At 43.4% G+C, this 18111-nt stretch overlaps 3 protein-coding genes across 5 annotated transcripts; 2 read left to right on the forward strand and 1 right to left on the reverse strand.

The window, feature by feature from the left end:
- Window positions 1-86: 86 nt before the first annotated feature.
- On the reverse strand, window positions 87-10632 carry LOC113174373 (NAD(P) transhydrogenase, mitochondrial-like). 2 transcript variants are annotated; one of them, XM_026378327.1, is made up of 22 exons: window positions 10500-10632; window positions 9711-9876; window positions 8756-8985; window positions 8451-8650; window positions 8285-8372; window positions 8051-8139; window positions 7765-7952; window positions 7348-7481; window positions 7056-7247; window positions 6357-6507; window positions 6052-6213; window positions 5838-5948; window positions 5585-5730; window positions 5280-5475; window positions 4432-4665; window positions 3733-3893; window positions 3372-3551; window positions 3127-3286; window positions 1653-1734; window positions 858-976; window positions 404-519; window positions 163-309 (listed from the first exon to the last, which is right to left on the reverse strand). In XM_026378327.1, the coding sequence occupies exons 2-22, from the start codon at window positions 9838-9840 to the stop codon at window positions 163-165; spliced, it is 3216 nt and encodes a 1071-aa protein (XP_026234112.1). In that variant the 5' UTR covers window positions 9841-9876; window positions 10500-10632. The 2 variants fall into 2 exon arrangements, with proteins under 2 accessions (XP_026234114.1, XP_026234112.1); XM_026378329.1 differs by lacking the exon at window positions 10500-10632 and having other exon boundaries at window positions 87-309; window positions 9711-9840.
- A 711-nt stretch (window positions 10633-11343) lies between these two features.
- Window positions 11344-16249, forward strand: spata5l1 (spermatogenesis associated 5-like 1). The gene is made up of 12 exons (XM_026378992.1): window positions 11344-11476; window positions 12019-12622; window positions 12716-12901; window positions 13265-13549; window positions 13637-13822; window positions 14157-14315; window positions 14476-14685; window positions 14770-14997; window positions 15097-15231; window positions 15384-15509; window positions 15610-16128; window positions 16235-16249. Exons 2-11 carry the CDS (start codon window positions 12029-12031, stop codon window positions 15745-15747), a joined length of 2247 nt encoding a protein of 748 aa, XP_026234777.1. The 5' UTR covers window positions 11344-11476; window positions 12019-12028; the 3' UTR covers window positions 15748-16128; window positions 16235-16249.
- Window positions 16053-17427, forward strand: c3h15orf48 (chromosome 3 C15orf48 homolog). Of its 2 annotated transcripts, XM_026378993.1 has the most exons (5): window positions 16053-16128; window positions 16235-16293; window positions 16411-16499; window positions 16664-16724; window positions 16951-17427. In XM_026378993.1, the coding sequence occupies exons 2-5, from the start codon at window positions 16255-16257 to the stop codon at window positions 17017-17019; spliced, it is 258 nt and encodes an 85-aa protein (XP_026234778.1). In that variant the 5' UTR covers window positions 16053-16128; window positions 16235-16254; the 3' UTR covers window positions 17020-17427. The 2 variants fall into 2 exon arrangements, with proteins under 2 accessions (XP_026234778.1, XP_026234779.1); XM_026378994.1 differs by lacking the exon at window positions 16053-16128 and having other exon boundaries at window positions 16135-16293.
- The last annotated feature ends 684 nt before the right edge of the window (window positions 17428-18111 follow it).

Consider the following 18111-nt stretch of genomic DNA (forward strand, 5'->3'; position numbering starts at 1 on the left):
AAAAAATCCTATGAATCTTGTGCTTTCCTGTAATAGAATCACATTGACTGAAGACACAATAATTCTTCTCCATATATATATATATATTTTTTTCCTGCTAATGATGGAAATAGATCTGTCAACCTGCCTCTGTGCTACTGACTACACAGTAAAGGGTGACATCTAGTAGTAGACCTCTCTGATCTTGGCTTGCAGACTGTCACACGTCTTCTTGGCATCTCCCAGCAACATTGATGTGTTGGGCTTGTAGAAGATGGGGTTATCTACTGCAGCGTAGCCCACACCCAAGGTGCGCTTCATCACAATTACCTGAAGTGACGTTTAATAAAATGATAACTTTACATTGTGATGTTGTGACTGTTGCATCTACACACAAAGCTATTTTATAGAAAGATAAACCAACCTGTTTGGACTTCCACACCTCAAGGACAGGCATACCAGCTATTATAGAGTTGGGATCTTCCTGCGCTGCAGAATTCACTGTGTCATTGGCTCCAATGACCAGCGTCAAGTCCGTCTCTGTGGGCAGCACACATTTACACATTCATACGCGAGACACATGAATACATAAACTCTGCAATTGTCCTCCCTGATGTTATTAGGTTCTCCAGCACCACATTCATCTTCCTCTGTCATAAACAGAACCAGAGTCTTTGAGTGCATGGCTGGTTGCTAGGAAAACAAGACTGTTACCCAGATAACATGGCATGTCTAATAAGACAACACGAGGCAGCTCCATGTGTGGATGGAGGGGAGGGGTCATTACATATAATTGATTTAGTAATATTATCCAACACCTTCCTGCCAAAGTGTAACAGTAAATATTGTAAATGCTAGAAACCTTAAAAATAAATTACCTGGAAAGTCTTCATTGATCTCATCCATCTCTAAGACCACATCATAGGGAACGCCAGCCTCGGCCAAGAGCACATTAAGCTGGCCAGGCATACGACCGGCCACTGGGTGGATACCAAACCTGTAGAACACAAAACATCACTGCTCATCGACAGTTATTCATTTGTGCTTAAACGTCACTACTCTCTGATCAACTATGTCTTGTTTGTGTGGTGTGATAAATCAAAATGCAGCGATTTATTGTCAACAAGTACAGATGGGTTCTATCGAGCACAAAAAAGTGCTGCTTTGTTTTTAGGGCGACATTCATCTCTCAGTAGCACTTTTAATTGCAGCTGGTGGATAAAAGCTGCTATTAACTTTATATGCTGTTATGTAGTGGAGGTACAGAAGAGCATCCTTTTGTTTTTTTAATAGGATCACATTAATGTAATTAATCTTTCTACAATTTAAATGTGAAATATTAGTCTCGTAAATATAGCAGACTAAAACGAACCTTTCCCTCAGAGTTAGTGTTTCAGAAGTAAATTGTATCATAAAATTTAAAAGTATATAAAATTAATTGAATTCACTTTTTCAAATTGAGTGCTTAACAAAAAGTTCTCACTCTTTAGCCAATACTACATGATTAATTTACTCTGCCCATTTACAGAGAACTTTGCAAACGTCACCTTTCCAAGGTGTACGTTGTTTTTTAACAGTCACAGGTAACTCCTGGGAGTGTGTCTAAACCCAACAGAGAAGCAGCAGTAATCCAGTATATACAGGAGATGAAGAGCACGAGTGTAGATACTCACCTGACAGCCTTGCCCTGTTCCCTCAGCATCTTCACCATGTCTGCTATTGGGTATTGGGCTTTTGCTGCACACAGACCCCAGCCTAAATAAAAAAATATGAATAAAATAAAAACAATAGCTGAACATAATGTGTTCTCATTCTTATATAATCAGCTCTGTTTGACAAGTGTCTAGAGATTCTACAATCCCACCATGGTTTCATTGATTAATCACATTTTATAGTCTGGATTTTTTTTTTATTACAACTTTGGACTAAATAAGTATTTGATACAGCTATTCTCCATTCAGCAAACAAACCAGCTATTCTCCTATCCTTTGTTCTTTCTTATCCCTCTTCCCCTCCACCACAAGTCTCCTCTCCGTGTTAAATCAGTGGTTCATTGGTCTGATACACATTTTTCTAAAGAAAAACTTTTGCATGTGTGGTGTGCATTTGAGTCCTATGCGTGCAAAGAACTCCTTTCCCTGTGTCTGCGAAACCCCAGTTTAACCCTGGTGGTCGGGTACCTTTTAGAGTTCAGCATTAACCCTAATGGAGTTTTTTTAAGCCAGTTGACCGTAACCCATATCTTCTAATTATCCAGACAACTGGAGCCTTCTGTTTCCTCACTGCCATGCTTTGTTGTTGACAGCACATGGAGACATTTTGAGTCTGGACTCAATAGCTCCAATGACTTTTCACTGTTTCTCTAATCAAACCAGCATGTTGGACCACACAGTTGTCCTTGCGTTGGTTCGGAGCCATTGGAAAACAACAGCAGTCAAAGTATCCAAGTTATTCAGAGGGGGTTCCTTTTGCTTGGGCCACTCAACAGCTACTCAGTTGTCAGACAAGTCTGGTTTTTCCTATTTCATAACAAAAGATTTGGTCATCATCTCACACTCAAAAAAAAAATCACAGCCCATGATCCCTTATGCTTAACATGCACTGACACATAATATATATTGTCTGTGTTATACAGGCACACAGGCACACACACACACACACACACACACACACACACAATATGTGGCTGGGGATCATTAGTGGACCGATTGCTCCCTCTTGTGGCTTCAATATTCGGAGTTGAATCAACTACGGCCATATCAGTCAGTCCAGGATCCTGACCATTTCCAAACTCTTGGCAGCAGTCAGTCTCAGCCTTTTGGTCAGGTGAAATTAATCAAACGAGTGAGACAGAAGACGTTATTGATCCAGACAGTCTGAAAAGCCGCAGCTGGAGTGCAGAGAATCACACACTCAAGTTGTGCTCCATCTTATTTTCTGATAGCAACCCAAACTTTCTACACCTGTCTTTCACAAAGGCTCCAGTCTTTTTTTTAGGAGTGTCTACACTTTCCCATCATCTTTAGTTCCTCTACAGGCTTATGTAGGCATGCTTGTAAAATTAATGACATTTTATAGGTTTTTAACTTATATGATATCCCTTGAATACTCAGTGCACATTGCTCACACAGTCTTGTGTTGCTGTACCTGGTGTGATGATGATGTTGTTTGCCTCTTTTATTATGTCAATAGTCTGGTCGATGTTGACCTCAGTGTGAGTGCCTACGATCTCCATGGGCTTACCGCCCGCTGTGGAGGTGGTGCCGTACCCGCCCAGGATCACGTTGGGCAGAGAGCGATTCATAGCCTTTAAAGAGGAGAACAAATCAGGCTCAGGTCACTGAACTGTGTACTGCAACTTTACATGTGGCCAGATATGTGCGTCTACTCACCACACACATGATGTAGGAGAGGATAGCACCAGAAGAGCCAATCAGAGCTCCAACGATTGTCATGAGATTGTTCTCAAGCAAGAAACCTTCAGCACACAGTGCCCATCCAGAATAGCTGTTCAGCACAGTGATGACGACGGGCATGTCAGCGCCCCCGATAGCTGCTGTCAGTGTTACACCCTATGGGGACACGAGGTGTTTCAATCAATAGAAAACTTTAGTTTCACCCATTAAAGACTCACAAATTACTTTGTGCTCAAAGTGAACATATTAAATCTATGCAACTAGAAGACAGACTGATGTTCTGTTGTCTTTTCCAATAACCTCATGTTGACTTATTGTCAATATCACTTATACTTACCATAACAGTAGACAGCCCAGACACTCCCAATAGACACCCTAAGCCAGTAGCATAGCTGGAACTGAGCATGAAGGGCACCATGCCTCCAACGGATGCCGCCATCAGACTGGCATTCAATAGGTGTCGTCCCGGCAACAGGAGAGGGGCCGAGTTCAGGATGCCTGTCACCCAAAACATTTGAGAAAGTATAGCCACTCTTTTGAAAGTTAGTATAAACATGTTTTATGTTGTCAGATGTATATAATATGACAAGAGTAGGCATATAGGGGCACTTAAGCAATTTAGTGTCTCAGATCTGCACCTGTGGAGGTCTCTAATCATCTGTCTGAGACTCCATCCACAACCACAGCCATGCCCCTAACAAATTATCAGAAAGCTTCTCGCGTGTTTCTCTTCAGTCAATCAGTGAGATCAGTCGCGCTGAAAAGTAAATTAGTAACTGCTGACATATGTACATAAAGCTTCAGTCCAGGCCTGGATTTACCAGAGGATATCTGGCCTTAACTAGATGAAAGAGACCATCAGTGCCAGAGGAAGCATACTTTGTGTGTATATACATATTAGAGTGTCAAATGAAGAGCAGTGATTAAACATGAAACAGACATAGTCTGACTTTAAACCTGCACATATGTACACTTACTGTACAGTACACACACACACACACACACACACACGCTACAATTATCTTAGTGAAATTACCTTGGAGCTTGCCATAGGCCACCAAAGATCCACTGAAAGTGACGCCTCCAATGTAGGTGCCCAGATAAGCCACAGTCTTGAGTACACCAGCCGCTGGGTGAGTGTCCAGGTGAGGGTACTCGATCATGAACTCGGCAACGCAGGTGAGAACAGCTGCCAGCCCCACAAGGCTGTGGAAGGCTGCCACAAGCTGTGGCAAATCGGAGATTTCAATACGCTTGGCAATAGTCAGACCTGCAGAGGAGATATGAAATTCAACCCAGAAGAGGAAAAAAGAAGATAGTTTGGTGAATCTAAATTACTTTATTGTGTTTGGCAAAAAAAAAGCTTATGTAAAAAAGATTTTAAAAAGGGCAAATGGTTAAAAGGCAAACACCTGTTTCCATTTACACAGCCTGATCTTCAAAGCAAATTTAATGAGTCCCAAGGTAATTACTTAAGTGCGTTTTCTTGCAAACACTGGGACAATAATTTAACAATGAGTAAACCCTCATGCTCTGCTGCCTGTGTGTGTTTGTTGATTATAACATCATTTATCAATCTGCTTCCTTAAATTTCTGTTCACATGTGCACACATGATGAAACCCACTCATCTCTGCATCTGGACAAGATGATCGATGAAGTTAATATTCAAAGACCAGAGGAGTCGCGTGCAAAGCTAATAGCATGTAACTCATTCATTATGTTCTTGTAGTCTTCTTAACAAACTGCCAGACTTCAAATAAGTCCAAGCTTTATTATTTGTCTTTTTAAATGGAGACTGAATCATAGAGATCCCGCGTTGGTAGTACGTCGCCTTAGCTAAGATGCAGTCACAAGATTTTTAAAGGCCTCTACAAACTACCTACCCAGAGTTCCTCCAGTGGCCATGGCCAGAGACATCTGCGACAGGAGCTCTGGTGAGGGTTTAAGGGCACCAAGGGTGGCAGCAATGCCCCCAGCCACTCCCATCATACCGAGAGAGTTCCCCAAGCGACTGGTGCCCTGGGCAGAGAGGCCTGCCAGTGCCCCGACGCAACACAAGCCTGAACCCAAATACATCATCTGAGGAAGAAAAGAAAAGTCACATTAGATCAACAAGGAATGGACAACACATACAACACGTATTGGGTAGGATAAATATATCTATATGTGTATCCAAATACACTGTGACCTGCTCAATGCTGTATCCAGCTGCCACTGAGGCTCCATACCCCCCTACAAACGCAGCCCCTGGCAGCATATACAGGTAGTTGTACTCAGGAGGGTCAGTGGGACGCTTGAACATGTCCAACATCCTCTGGGTGATTAAAAAACCACCTGCACATACACACAGGGAAAAAAAAATGATTAGATTGGACGATCTTCACTTGAACGAGTAGACAAAGTTGTCCATTGTTTTTGTGTTTATGTGTTGAATGTCAGACCAGCAATGTTGATGGAGGAAACAAAGGCAGCAGCCAGAGCGAGACTTTCAGGCAATGTGGAGGGTGTCAGACCTCCACCCATCAGCACCAGACCTCCTACTGCTGTTAAGCCTGTCAAAAAGAAAAAAAAAATATATATATATCATTTAACAATCACAAACACACACACCAGGCTTCTAAACTGGGACATAACTGCTTTGTATCGATTCCTGACCTGAGATGGCATTGGTTACAGACATAAGGGGCGAATGCAAAGCAGGGGTCACACCCCACACGGTGTGGTATCCCACAATGCCAGCCAAGCCGAAGGTCGTGACCATCTGGGTGAACGCTGCGTTTGGGGAGATGATGCCCAGAGCCAGACAGGTGGACAGGCCTACGAAGAGACAGAGTCGAGCAGTGATGCTGTTACGTTTCTGTCTGTGTACGGTTCTACGCAATAAGTGAGGCAATAAGAACATTTCTCCAGGCTGACATTTTCAAGGAACTCGCTCATGGATTTGTGTGTTCGTGTCTGACCTCCAGTGTAGATGCCAGCAGAGGTCAAAGTGCGATTGAAGGGGGAGACCGATGCTGCTTTTTCAGCCTCCAACTGTGCGACTGATTTCTGTTTTACTGGTGCTGGTGGTGCCGTTTTAGGAAGGGGGGATGGGAACATATTGGTGCCTTCCTGCATACACACAAATAATACACACACACACACACACACACACACACACACACACACACACACACGAACCAGTGTGAGAACACAGAGGACATCCAGAGTTTCGTGTGAAACAAAGACATCAAGACCTTGGGGTCTTGCTTTTTGTGAGAGCTTGCCTGAATGGTGGGAGCACTTAAAATATAAACTCATGGACTGCATGGGAGATCACACTGAACAAACAGCAATCATGAACCAGTTACTAGTGGTTTTGAAAGATAAATTATCTTTTAAGGGGCCTGAATAATGCTTAGTTTAACAAGGGGTAAACTGATATGTCCTTTTGGGGTTGCATGCTTTCTCTGTCATAAACAATGCGCCAAGGCCAAAAATCCTGGAAAAGTATATTTTGAAACGTTCACAACATTCTTTCTGGGATCCAACATGAGCTATTCCCAGTTGGGATCGGGTTTTCAGTACTCATCTGGTGCAGGATCCTAGCATGACAGGATCTGAAAGCTCAGGCCGAGAGAGATGCCAGCAGACGTGGAGGCTGCCAGTAGGTAACCTACCTTCAGAACAACAGTCCCACGGATGACATGGTCAAGTGTTCCATAGTCAAATTCGTCTTTGGGCTCGAAATGGAAGTACTCCTTGTCTGGGCTGATGGCCTTCAGCAGCTTCACTACGTTATTCGAGTACAGAGTGCTGGCCTGGGTGGCCATGCGGCTCGGTAGGTCTGTGAAGCCAATGTGTGTTACTCCCTGGTTAATAAACAGAGAGTACACCATGAGTAAACTGAACATTTACATATCCACAGCGTAAAGGCAGGATGTTCTTTTGTTTCCTAAGCAGAGAGCTCACCTTGTGAACATACAGCTCTCCAGGTCTGGTGGTCTCAATGTTGCCTCCTGCCTCTGAAGCCAGATCCACCACCACAGAGCCATCCTTCATCGACTCAACAAACTCCTTCTTGATCAAAATGGGAGCCCGCTTCCCTGCATGGCAACATGAAACAGAGCGATTGGATCAGATGTTCATAATGTTATGATAGAAATATCTAAACTGAAACCTTGTCTCTCAGCTGAAGAGCAGAGATTGATCATAAAGGAAATTCACAGGTTTCTAAACCAGCATAATGAGCTAACAGGGATTAAAAGGCTCAGCATACCTTGGTGGGTATCTAAGTAATATAATTAAGTGTGTCTGTGCAATAATACTGATTGATCCATCTTTAAAAAGCAAAGTACATCAAAGAGTGAAGTCCTCAACGAAACAGACCTGGAATTAGGGCAGTGCTGATGACAATGTCGACCTCTTTACACTGCTTGGCGAAAAGGGCCATCTCAGCTTCAATGAACTCCTTGGACATCTCTTTGGCATAACCTCCGACCCCTTCTCCAGACTCTTTGATGTCCACTTCTAAAGGCTCTGCCCCAAAGGACTTGAACTGCTCCAGAGCTGCTGGTCTGACAGTCAAGAAACAGTCGGGTTGTTGTCAAAATCATTATCATTTCATCCATCATCACAGAGTTAGAGAAACATAACCCCCCCCGATCCAAAATACCTGGTGTCAAATCCTCTGACTATGGCTCCCATTGATTTGGCTGCCCCTGCTGCTGCTAAACCAGCCACTCCACCACCAATAACCAGGACCTGTGTACAGCAGAGACATACAGTTGGGGTGTTGTACAAGAAGAATCTTGACAGTCCACATTTTCACATTTATTTGAGAAGATAAGGAGGAGACTGGGAATAGAGAAATCCCTGATGTTGCCCTGTGTTAGGTGTAGATAACTACCTTAGCCGGGGGTACTTTTCCTGCAGCTGTGATCTGACCAGTGAAGAACCTGCCAAAGTGGTTTGCAGCCAGAACCACAGCCTTGTACCTACCAAATAAATATTCAAGTCACATTTCATGTAACTGCACATTCTTGAACAGGTACTAGCATGAATCTTTTACATACCCAGCGATATTAGCCATGGAGCTGAGGGCATCATAGCCCTGGGCGATGGTGACTCTGGGCACCTGGTCCATGGCCAGCACTGTGCTCTGTCTCTCTGACAACTTTCTCATCAACTCTGGGTTCTGTGCTGGATAGATGAAACTCACCAAGGTGGACTTAGGATTCAGGAGGTCTGCCTCGCTCAAACTGGGGGCTCGGACCTAAGGCAGAAAAGAGACGATACAAATCAAAAATTACAAATCACAAATCACCAGTGGAAACTCCTTAAACTTTAGATGGAACTGTCTTAGCAGACGTGAACAGACCTTGAGGACCAAGTCGGAGCCAAAGGCCGCCTTGACATCAGTGATAGTGGCTCCAGCATCTTTGTACTGCTGGTCAGAGAACTGGGATTCCTCTCCAGCTCCGCTCTCCACTTGCACCTGGAAGCCTTGTTTGACCAACGCCTGCACCCCCGCGGGGGACAACGCCACACGTCGCTCATTCTGTAGCGTCTCCTTCGGCACGCCAACTACCACGTCCTTGTAGAGCACACCTGAACGCACAAACCAGCTGATAAACGAGTCTGTGGTCCACTGAAAGCCAGGGAGCGCACTTCCAAAGGAATGTTAGAACTGGTCATACAATAAAATAACATGATTTTTTTTTTAATACTATATAATAAAAACTGGTCACTTTTGGGTCTCTGTTATTTTGCACAACACATGAGAGCGTTGGCGTACAGCTGAGATTGTGTGGCTGGGAACAGTGTCAGGTTTCACATTTCTCTCCAAATACGGCATGGTGACCTCGCCACCATGGAGACATTATTAGCAGGTGATTGGCCCCGAGCCAGCACACACAGACTGGGCCTGCACTCCTACAGAGACATGCTCAAAAAGTCAAACATAAAAAAAACCTCACAAGACTTTCACAAACACTCGGTGGCAAGTGCCCGGTGAAACGGCACAGACGCCAAACAGAAATGTCTGAACAGAATCCGTCAGACTGCAGTTAAAGTTTTACATGTCACCTTTAACTGACCTCTCGTGTGTTTTCACGTGTTAGCAGAACCAACAGCTCAGTGAATAAAGCTACTATTTATTTTTATATTCAGTTTTGGAAACAAGCCTAGCAACCTGCAGCAAACAGCTGACAATCGCTGGAGTTTTCCCACTCTTCTGAGCAGGAGGAGAGTGTCCTTGAAGTCCAAACCAAACAAAGCATGCAGACCCAGCCTGTCCTCTATGAAAAACACAGTGATTTTAATACATTTCCTACCTCTGGAGGCTTTTTGGTCCCATAACACAGGGAAAGTCCTGAAGTTTCTCCTTCCAGGCGTCCTCTGACAGACCCCTCGCTGGAGCAAAATGACAGAAGAGCTGGAGAAGCAGCGCAGGAGGGTCGACATGGCCACTCAGTGTCCACCCTGAGACTCTCTGTGGCTCTTAAATAGGAACACAAACCAGAAGAGGTAGGTAATTAGTTAGCACTACTCCTGAATCTGCTGTCAACTAACTAAGAACATTACGATCCCCCTCCCTGGGTTAAGTCAAGATCCCCCCCCTCCAACAAGTCACACAGTCAGGCTGTGTGTGCCGAGGCCTACAGAGAGCAGAGTGACAGCTCTGCAGGACAGGACACACACAGGGCCCAGGGTTGATCACACACCCCGGGTTTGTTCGCGAGATTTGAAATTATGACGGCATAGAGGGAAAACAGTGCCAGGTGTGACCTGGATGATGTGGGCAGGAGCCATAAGAAGTGCAGCAGCAGCAGCAGCAGCAGGGGGCCACCCAGCACCCAGACATACACACATATAGGAAAATGTGCTGTTTACAAACACGACCTCTCAAAACAAACACAGGCACAATTTCACAACCCCAAAACAAACAGGGTGCACACGTGTACTGCTGCCATTACTATTATTATTATTTTGATTTCTGATCAAGGCCAGGCGCGTATTATTAGTTCAAGTTTCCATTCATTCATTGATTCGCTGCGTCGCTGAATCACAAATCGTTTGCAAATGGAAAGACTGGTTGACTGCGGTACCATAGTCACACTTGCCTTTAGGATTTGCAGAAAGAGCCGTTTAATGGCTCAACTTTCCTCCAGCAGCGGCCACCAGAGTCACGTCCTAACCCAAAGTGCGCTCGGCCGCTTGCAGAGACGGACACACGAGCTTCCGCAGTTTCGATATCGCTGCTGCGCTATTTATGTATAAATAGCATCCCACGTGACTTCACTCATGACCACCATTAAAACAGATCAACTCTCTTCAGCTAGTGGCTTAAAACTCAGCCGCACAACCTGCGACTGAGCTGGATTAACGCGTTAATCACAAAGACGCACACTGGTCCTTTTATTTTGAAAAGGTACGCATGAGACTCATCGACAGAGCCAGAGCTTTGTTTCCAGCGCAGTCTTAGAATAAGAAAGATTATAAAGCCCCACACACTCATGAACATTTTGTTTGTATGCTATGTTTGTTTATTTAGCTTTTTAGACTTAATGCACTTTCTTTTCTGAACACAAGGTGACGCCAGAGATCTGTTGGACGACCATGACTATTTCCTAATTTCATTGTAGTTCAAGTGCAGATGGACGGATTGTGGCATATTAGGTGCCATTAATCACCAACTTATAAATCAAAAATAAAAGAGTTTACGCAGACTTCGGTAGTGTGATTTTGCTATTTAATAACTGTCCTTTTATTCATTTGAAAATAGCAAACAAACTATATAAGGAAATATCTATATAACATCATAGAAATATAGTGTTTTAGTCTTAACAAAAATTACATAGGTATTAGGGTGAATTAATATCCTCTGTCTGTAATAATTTAAATAAATTGTGAATTCATAATAGTTGCCATATTAGCAAAGCGGAAACAGATCCTTCTGTCACAGGACAAGGTTTTGTTTGGCCACCTGGTTTTAGCACCACATGGATTTTGTAAACATCAGTCGATCTGTTATTTTCTGCTCTGCAGACTTGGATAGCTGAGAGGAAAAGCTCCTCGCACTTGTATCACCAATTGTCTGGTATGTAACTGTGTGGCAGATTTTGTTAAAAGACATGTATCGCTAAGCGAAGTATGTTGAAAGTTGTAACTAATAGCTAGTAGCATGTAGCCTAGCTAACGCTGCAGCTGACCTAGTGGCACTAACTGAGTGGTGAAGTCAGTTTATTCATCCAACACTGAATTAGGATTATTTCTAGTAAATCATATATATAGATATTTATTCAGAAAGACACTAAAACCATGATATAAATAGGCTATATTACATACATTGATTGCACTGGAATTATGCCTGTCACTTGGTACTTCAATGTAATATCTGTGATCTATTTTAATTCAAACTGAATTTGCTAAATAACAGAGCCTGAGGAATGAGAAATGCATATGGCCTGAACTATACAGCTGTGTTTGTGCTGAAAATGTAATGAAAAAGACAGTTTATTGAGTGCTAACAAAGACAAAAATGAACCTGTACCTTGAGGACCAGTGTTAGGAACCACTGCCTTAGAGGGTTAAAACTAACACTGTCTACCTACCTGTTTCTGTCAACATGGTCACTGACAGCTGATGAACAATGAAGTCTCTGAAGCTGCTGTCAGTGGATCCATCAGATCGAGGCTCTCAGAGATGTAGGCTGGGTCCAGGCTTGATGGCAGAGCTGGGCCTGAGTCTGGGCTCCCCTCTGCTGGTGACTGTTCCTGGGGGAAGTTGCCTGTGCACGGCCTGGCCGCGATCAGACCTTTCAGAGGGCTTTCTCCAGATAGACCTGAAATGTTCTTCTCCCAGTCTGATCTCTCACCCACCCACACACCTGAACCTGGACCCTGAGCAACTGAAACCTGTACCTTGCCTCAAGCTGAAAGGTGTTAAGATAACTGTGGTAGTTCAGAGTTTGGATTTTAAGAAACGTGCACCTCTTCGTCTTGTTCACGAGCTTGTGAAAGACATGCTGAAAGGAGTATATGTCCATGAGAAGTATGTGATTAATCTGGAGGACTTTGATACAGAGATTAGATTTGTAGTTATTGAAATGATCAATATGGATTCTGCCACTGCTGGATTGATCACGTCAAAAACTGGTGTGGAGATAGCGGGCATCCAGACAGTCCGACATTACATGCGTCAGCTGCAGGACCAGCACACAGCCGTGCTTGGTGGACTGGATGAGGTGTATATTTTCACTTTATTATCATTATTGGTCTTCAGCTAATGTGCATTTCCAGTTACATGGCACCAAACTTAGTTTTTTGCTGCATTTTAGGTGAGTGCTTCCCTTAAAGAGATGCTGGAGCTCCCACTGCTCTATCCAGGCACCCTGAGCTCTGTGGGTGTGTCATGTCCCAGGGGTGTGCTCCTGGTTGGTCCTCCAGGTGTGGGCAAGACCCTGCTGGTCCACAGAGTAGCAGGGGAGGTGGGAGCCAGCCTGGTGGTGGTCAGAGGGCCAGAGGTAACAAAATATTATATAATAAATATATGAAATTGTACTCAGAAAATAAAAATATGTATTTGAATTCTGCCTATTTAGCATTTTTAACCACCATAAAAACTTGTGATAAGTTATAAGCATATAAGTTCTAAGCAGTTCTAAGTAAATGAAAGTTCCCCTTAAAACCTTTAATAACTAAATACATGGTAAAAAGGCAACAGAAAGGAATAAGTAAATGTACTTAATCATATTTATATACTTAGTTTAGTGCAATTTCTGTTAGTTGATGTATTTCTCCAAATACTGTATTCACAAATTAAAAAAGGAAAAATCAGATTCTTTCTTTGTTTTAAAGTCAAAGTAAATTCTAAATGACTGTTTCAGGTGGTGGGTTCACGTCCAGGTGAGAGTGAGGAGTCATTGCGGGCTGTGTTTGAGCAAGCTCGAGCTGCAGCCGAAGAGGGTCCATGTGTGCTGTTCTTAGATGAACTTGACTCTCTGTGTCCGAGGAGGACGGGTTCGTCTGCACCAGAGAACCGCCTGGTTGCCCAGCTTCTCACACTCATGGATGGGATGAATCAGTCCGACCGCTTCCTCATCGTCGGAGCCACCAATCGGCCAGACAGCTTAGATCCGGCACTTCGGAGGCCTGGAAGGTTTGACAGAGAGGTACGGAGGAGGAAAAACAGAACCATAGATATAATGAATGTAAATAATGACAACTTTGGGGTTCTGAATTTTATGGGTTTCCCTCAGGTTTTTATTGGAGTTCCCACCCTGCAGCAGAGAAAGGCCATCTTGTCTGTTCTGTGCATGAGAATGCCTGTGTGTCCCAGTGTGAATCTGGCAGAGCTTGCACAGAAAACTACAGGCTATGTGGGAGCAGATCTCAGTGCCCTGTGCAGAGAGGCTGCTATGCACGCGATACAGGAAAACTCAAAGGTAAATACACATCAAGCAATGTTTCATATGAAAACAAATCACTAATATTTTAGTTATTCTAGGGAAACATTTTCTAGGGAACCTCCTTTAAGTGTAGTAAATGATCTGCACTTGTTTAGTACTTCATTAACACACAACAGAGCTCACACATACACCGGGAGCCACTAGGGGAGGAGGTGAGGATCGACCATCAGTCTTGTGAGTGGTGGTCAACTGCTCTATTACCTGATCCACAGCTGCAAAACTAATTCCTCCAGTGTTGGGGAAAAAAGCTGATTTGTGGATACTTTGTGGCCATGTTTACTTGATGTTTACTTGACTATGTTCTATGCAGGGTTCAGGAAACCAGGCAGTGGACATGAAACACTTCCAGAAGGCTCTGAAGTCAGTGCGTCCCTCGTGCCTGCGGAGCAGCCTAGGCAGAACAGACCTCTCTCCAGTTTCTTGGGATCAAATAGGAGGTCTGGAAGAGGTCAAACTCAAACTAAGACAGGTAATTTAATTAAATTTAGTCTTATTTTATAGAGCGATTAATTACAACAAAAATGACAAACCAAACCAAAGTGTTTTCTGTTCATCAAAGATAAATAATTGTCACTGGAATTAATTCAGTTTATTTTCCATCTGCTCTGTTCTGTGTCTTAACATCAAAGAGTATCGAGTGGCCGATGAGATACCCTGAGGCATTTGTTCGTCTGGGTCTGCGTCGTCCCCGCGGTGTGCTGCTCTATGGACCTCCAGGATGTGCAAAGACAACACTTGTCAGGGCTGCGGCTACTTCCTCCCACTGTGCCTTCCTGTCTGTCAGTGGTGCTGACCTCTACTCACCCTATGTCGGAGACTCTGAGAAGGCGTTAGCACAGGTACCTTCCATTTCTGTGAATGACTGCTGTGTCTTCCTTTTTGTTTTCATCCTTAAACACCTGCTCCTTTCTGCCCATGTGTAGCTGTTTCGTCAGGCGCGGGCCTGTTCTCCCTGTATCCTGTTCCTGGATGAGATTGACTCTCTGATTGGCTCAAGGTCCAACAGTCAGACACCCAACAGTGTGCAGACACGCCTCCTTTCTGTGCTCTTGAACGAGATGGATGGGGTCGGCCTGAAGATGCTGGAGAGGAGAGGGACAGAGAAGATCCTCCAGGCAGAAGGAGCAGAGGAGAATCGCACACAGGAACAGGTTGGATATTAGGACATGACATCACAATGACAACATCTGATCAGTACATAGCTGTCAGGAGAACATGTTATGATATAAGCTGTTTTTGTTCTCTGATAGCTGGAGTGCCAGGAAGTATGCAACAAAGATGTGATGGTTGTAGCTGCCACAAACAGACCGGACTGCTTAGACAGTGCCCTCCTCCGCCCAGGGAGACTGGACCAAATCATGTATGTCCCACCACCGGACCAGCAGGTAAATTAAAGCTCAGATGTGATTAAAATATAAAACATTATGACACAGAAGCTGCTTAACTAGAACTAAGTGTTCAAAGGTTTTTTTTTTCATATCAGCTTTAAAAAGCAGAGAAAGCCGGCTAACCTCATATGTTTGTTTCCTGTGTCTAGTCTCGACTTGCTATCCTAAAGGTGTGTACGACATTAATGCCTGTGGATGCTGATGTGTGTCTGGAGGAGCTAGTTGCAAAGACTGAGTTCTACTCTGGGGCTGACCTGGAAAATCTGTGTAAAGAGGTAATGCGAAGCGAACCCCAGGCCTTATTTACTCACATCTGGCTATTAAAAATGTGATGTCATGCTGAAGGAACACCTTAAAAATGTGTTTGTTTTCCAGGCTGCTTTGTTGGCGCTACAAGAGGAGAACATGGAGCCTTCTTCCATCAAACACACATATTTCATCCGGTCTCTCAGTAAAATGAGCCCCTCTCTCTCTGCCAGGCAGATACAAACATATCAAACACTGTCCAGATGATAAAGCACGTATGATCATGTCCTGTGCATCGATCTGTTCTATTATACAGTTGTTTTGAAATAAAACTAGTAAACCTCGACCTCTGTCTGGTATTTTTTCCTTGTTTTTTGTCCCTGACAGCATCTTGAGATCAGGACCACAAGCTATTTACTTTCAGTTTCCAGTTGTGGCCACAAGAGGGCGCAGCATACAGAGAAAACATATAGAGTAGATAAGGAAAGTGGATCAGTTGTTGTCTGGGACTCCATTAGTACTTTTCTGTGCAGGAAGCTCTGTCTGTCTACGTGCCTTTCACCTCGTACCGCCTCTCCTCCAGCCTACATCAGCTGGGCTCACAGGATGCTGCGCTAAAATACGTCCAGTACTTCTCAGCAACAACAGGTGAGACCTGCCACACTCAGCTACATCAACTGTGTGACTTTTCTTTAATTCACTGACCGCACTCAGCCTCATTGTTGTGGAAATCTTTTTTTTTTTCACTCTTTAGGTTTTTGAACATTTTCAAAAATGAGCGGATTTTTCCAGTTGTTGAGAAAGAAAAAGGAGGTGAGTCATTCACACTTTTCCTATGATAAGAGTGTCTTTGTATTCTGGATGTTGGATATGTGGCTCATGTAGGAAATAATGTGCCTTTTAATATTATGATGCACCTGTTTGCTTCAGCTGATCCCTCTGGTAGGGATCATGGCTTTTGCTGCAACAGGAGCCACCTCTGCTTCACTCTACTTTCTACTTACTAAACCTGACGTTATGTGAGTGGTTTTATATATTTTATCTCATTTTGTTAACAAATTAAATTGCGCTGTATTTCTTTATAATTATGTTTATAATGTAAATTGCACTTAACTTGACTATGAGCGTCAGACGTGTAAGAAATGCTTAATAACAATGTCACATTTTCATTCATTTGATTTAGTTTGAATAAGACCACAAACCCAGAACCATGGGAGAGACTGGATCCATCAAAACCTCAAAAGGTAATCTGTTACATTCCTAACATTTCATAACTTTTAATGATGTCTAGATGTTTGTTGTTTTTTTTTAATAAGCCTGTAATAGTTTGCGTCTTCACTCACTGCTGAGTCATTATGAACTTTCATGTTTATGTTGTCACACGTGTTGGAACATGCCAACACTACAGCTTCTCATGTAACCTGTCAGTAAGGTGAAGGCTGTGTTTTATTTGTTTGCATTTTGCTGCAGCTCATCACCATCAATCAGCAGTGGAAGCCAGTGGAGGAGCTGGAGCTGGTGAAGCGCATTACCAAGTAAAAAAAGGCGGGCACCTGCTTCAAAGTCTGTCTACCTGCCTGCCCCCCCATCAGTCTAACAGAATCCTTTCTGCACAAACTAGGACGCTTTAATACTCAGTGTGCGGAAATGCTTCTGCTCCACTGGTGGGGTTACGCCCTGTTCTGTATTGGCCCAGCCCACGGACATCCATCCATAACAGGAAAAAAAAAAAAAAAAGGAACTGGTCAAGGTCAAGCTGAAAAAAGACCATCTGGGTTTCTATGATTACAACTGGAGAAAGATATGAATAAGTTCAGGTGTTTAATTTCATAGGAGAGTTGGTGGTCATAGCAACCCAGATCTTCGTACAGTATATCTGAATGTGAAGGTATAAAATGTAAACAGTAAATAATGTACTGTACAGTATCAATAAATTTTTATAATGAACGGGTTCAGTTTGTTTTTTTATCACAGAGTTGTTTTATGTTTTTAATTGTTCAAGAACATAATTATAGAGGAATACTCACATTCATTTAATCAACATGGGGGTGGGGGTGGGGGTGGGGGCATGTAGCAATTTTTTTTTTTTCCTCTCCAAACAACAATTTCCCCAAGGGCGTCAATAAAGTATGTCGTTAAACGCAGCGCCAGTAAAACAGTCAAGTGATTCCACTGTGTAGCCAAAGCTTCATATATAGCTCCATGTGTTGTTATAGTAGTTTGGGTGTTACTGACGGCATTGTTGAAAAATGCTTTTGTTTTTTTTATCTCTGGCAGTGGACCAGCGTGCACAACCCACAGTACCAGGACCTTGAAAGTAAAGCAGTTAGAGTTCAGAATTATAAAAAAAACCTAACTGGCTCATGTCACCGAGCTCTTTGATATGTTGCTTATTCACTTCCTTATTTGTTCCTTCTCATTCATTACATTCAAAAGGACTCTTTATCTTCATTTTGCATCATCAGTGAGGAAGTCGGACCATACCAAGTGGACTTTTTTCATAACAGCCAGTTTCACTTGGGGTCATAATGGCCTCCTTGACTTTGGTGTCACAGTAAAACAAACCAGTAAGGCAACGTGCATAATACCAGTTCCCTGAAACAGGCTCACCTAGATGGAGAGCAGCCATCA

Source organism: Anabas testudineus, chromosome 3 (genome assembly GCF_900324465.2).
Source record: "Anabas testudineus chromosome 3, fAnaTes1.2, whole genome shotgun sequence".
NCBI classification, from domain to species: Eukaryota; Metazoa; Chordata; class Actinopteri; order Anabantiformes; family Anabantidae; genus Anabas; species Anabas testudineus.

What these genes read in the sequence shown, in the direction of transcription:
- LOC113174373 (XM_026378329.1), bottom strand. Translation starts at nt 9,840, where the DNA reads ATGTCGACCCTCCTGCGCTGCTTCTCCAGCTCTTCTGTCATTTTGCTC. An exon ending in GAAAAGTACCCCCGGCTAAG is followed by an intron (nt 8,140 to 8,284) that starts GTAGTTATCTAC and finishes TGCTGTACACAG; the next exon opens with GTCCTGGTTATTGGTGGTGG. An exon ending in CAACATCATCATCACACCAG is followed by an intron (nt 1,735 to 3,126) that starts GTACAGCAACAC and finishes TTTTTTATTTAG; the next exon opens with GCTGGGGTCTGTGTGCAGCA.
- c3h15orf48 (XM_026378993.1), top strand. Translation starts at nt 16,255, where the DNA reads ATGAGCGGATTTTTCCAGTTGTTGAGAAAGAAAAAGGAG. An exon ending in TGTTGAGAAAGAAAAAGGAG is followed by an intron (nt 16,294 to 16,410) that starts GTGAGTCATTCA and finishes TGTTTGCTTCAG; the next exon opens with CTGATCCCTCTGGTAGGGAT. An exon ending in CTTACTAAACCTGACGTTAT is followed by an intron (nt 16,500 to 16,663) that starts GTGAGTGGTTTT and finishes CATTTGATTTAG; the next exon opens with TTTGAATAAGACCACAAACC.
- spata5l1 (XM_026378992.1), top strand. Translation starts at nt 12,029, where the DNA reads ATGAAGTCTCTGAAGCTGCTGTCAGTGGATCCATCAGATCGAGGCTCT. An exon ending in TGCTTGGTGGACTGGATGAG is followed by an intron (nt 12,623 to 12,715) that starts GTGTATATTTTC and finishes GCTGCATTTTAG; the next exon opens with GTGAGTGCTTCCCTTAAAGA. An exon ending in CGATACAGGAAAACTCAAAG is followed by an intron (nt 13,823 to 14,156) that starts GTAAATACACAT and finishes TGTTCTATGCAG; the next exon opens with GGTTCAGGAAACCAGGCAGT.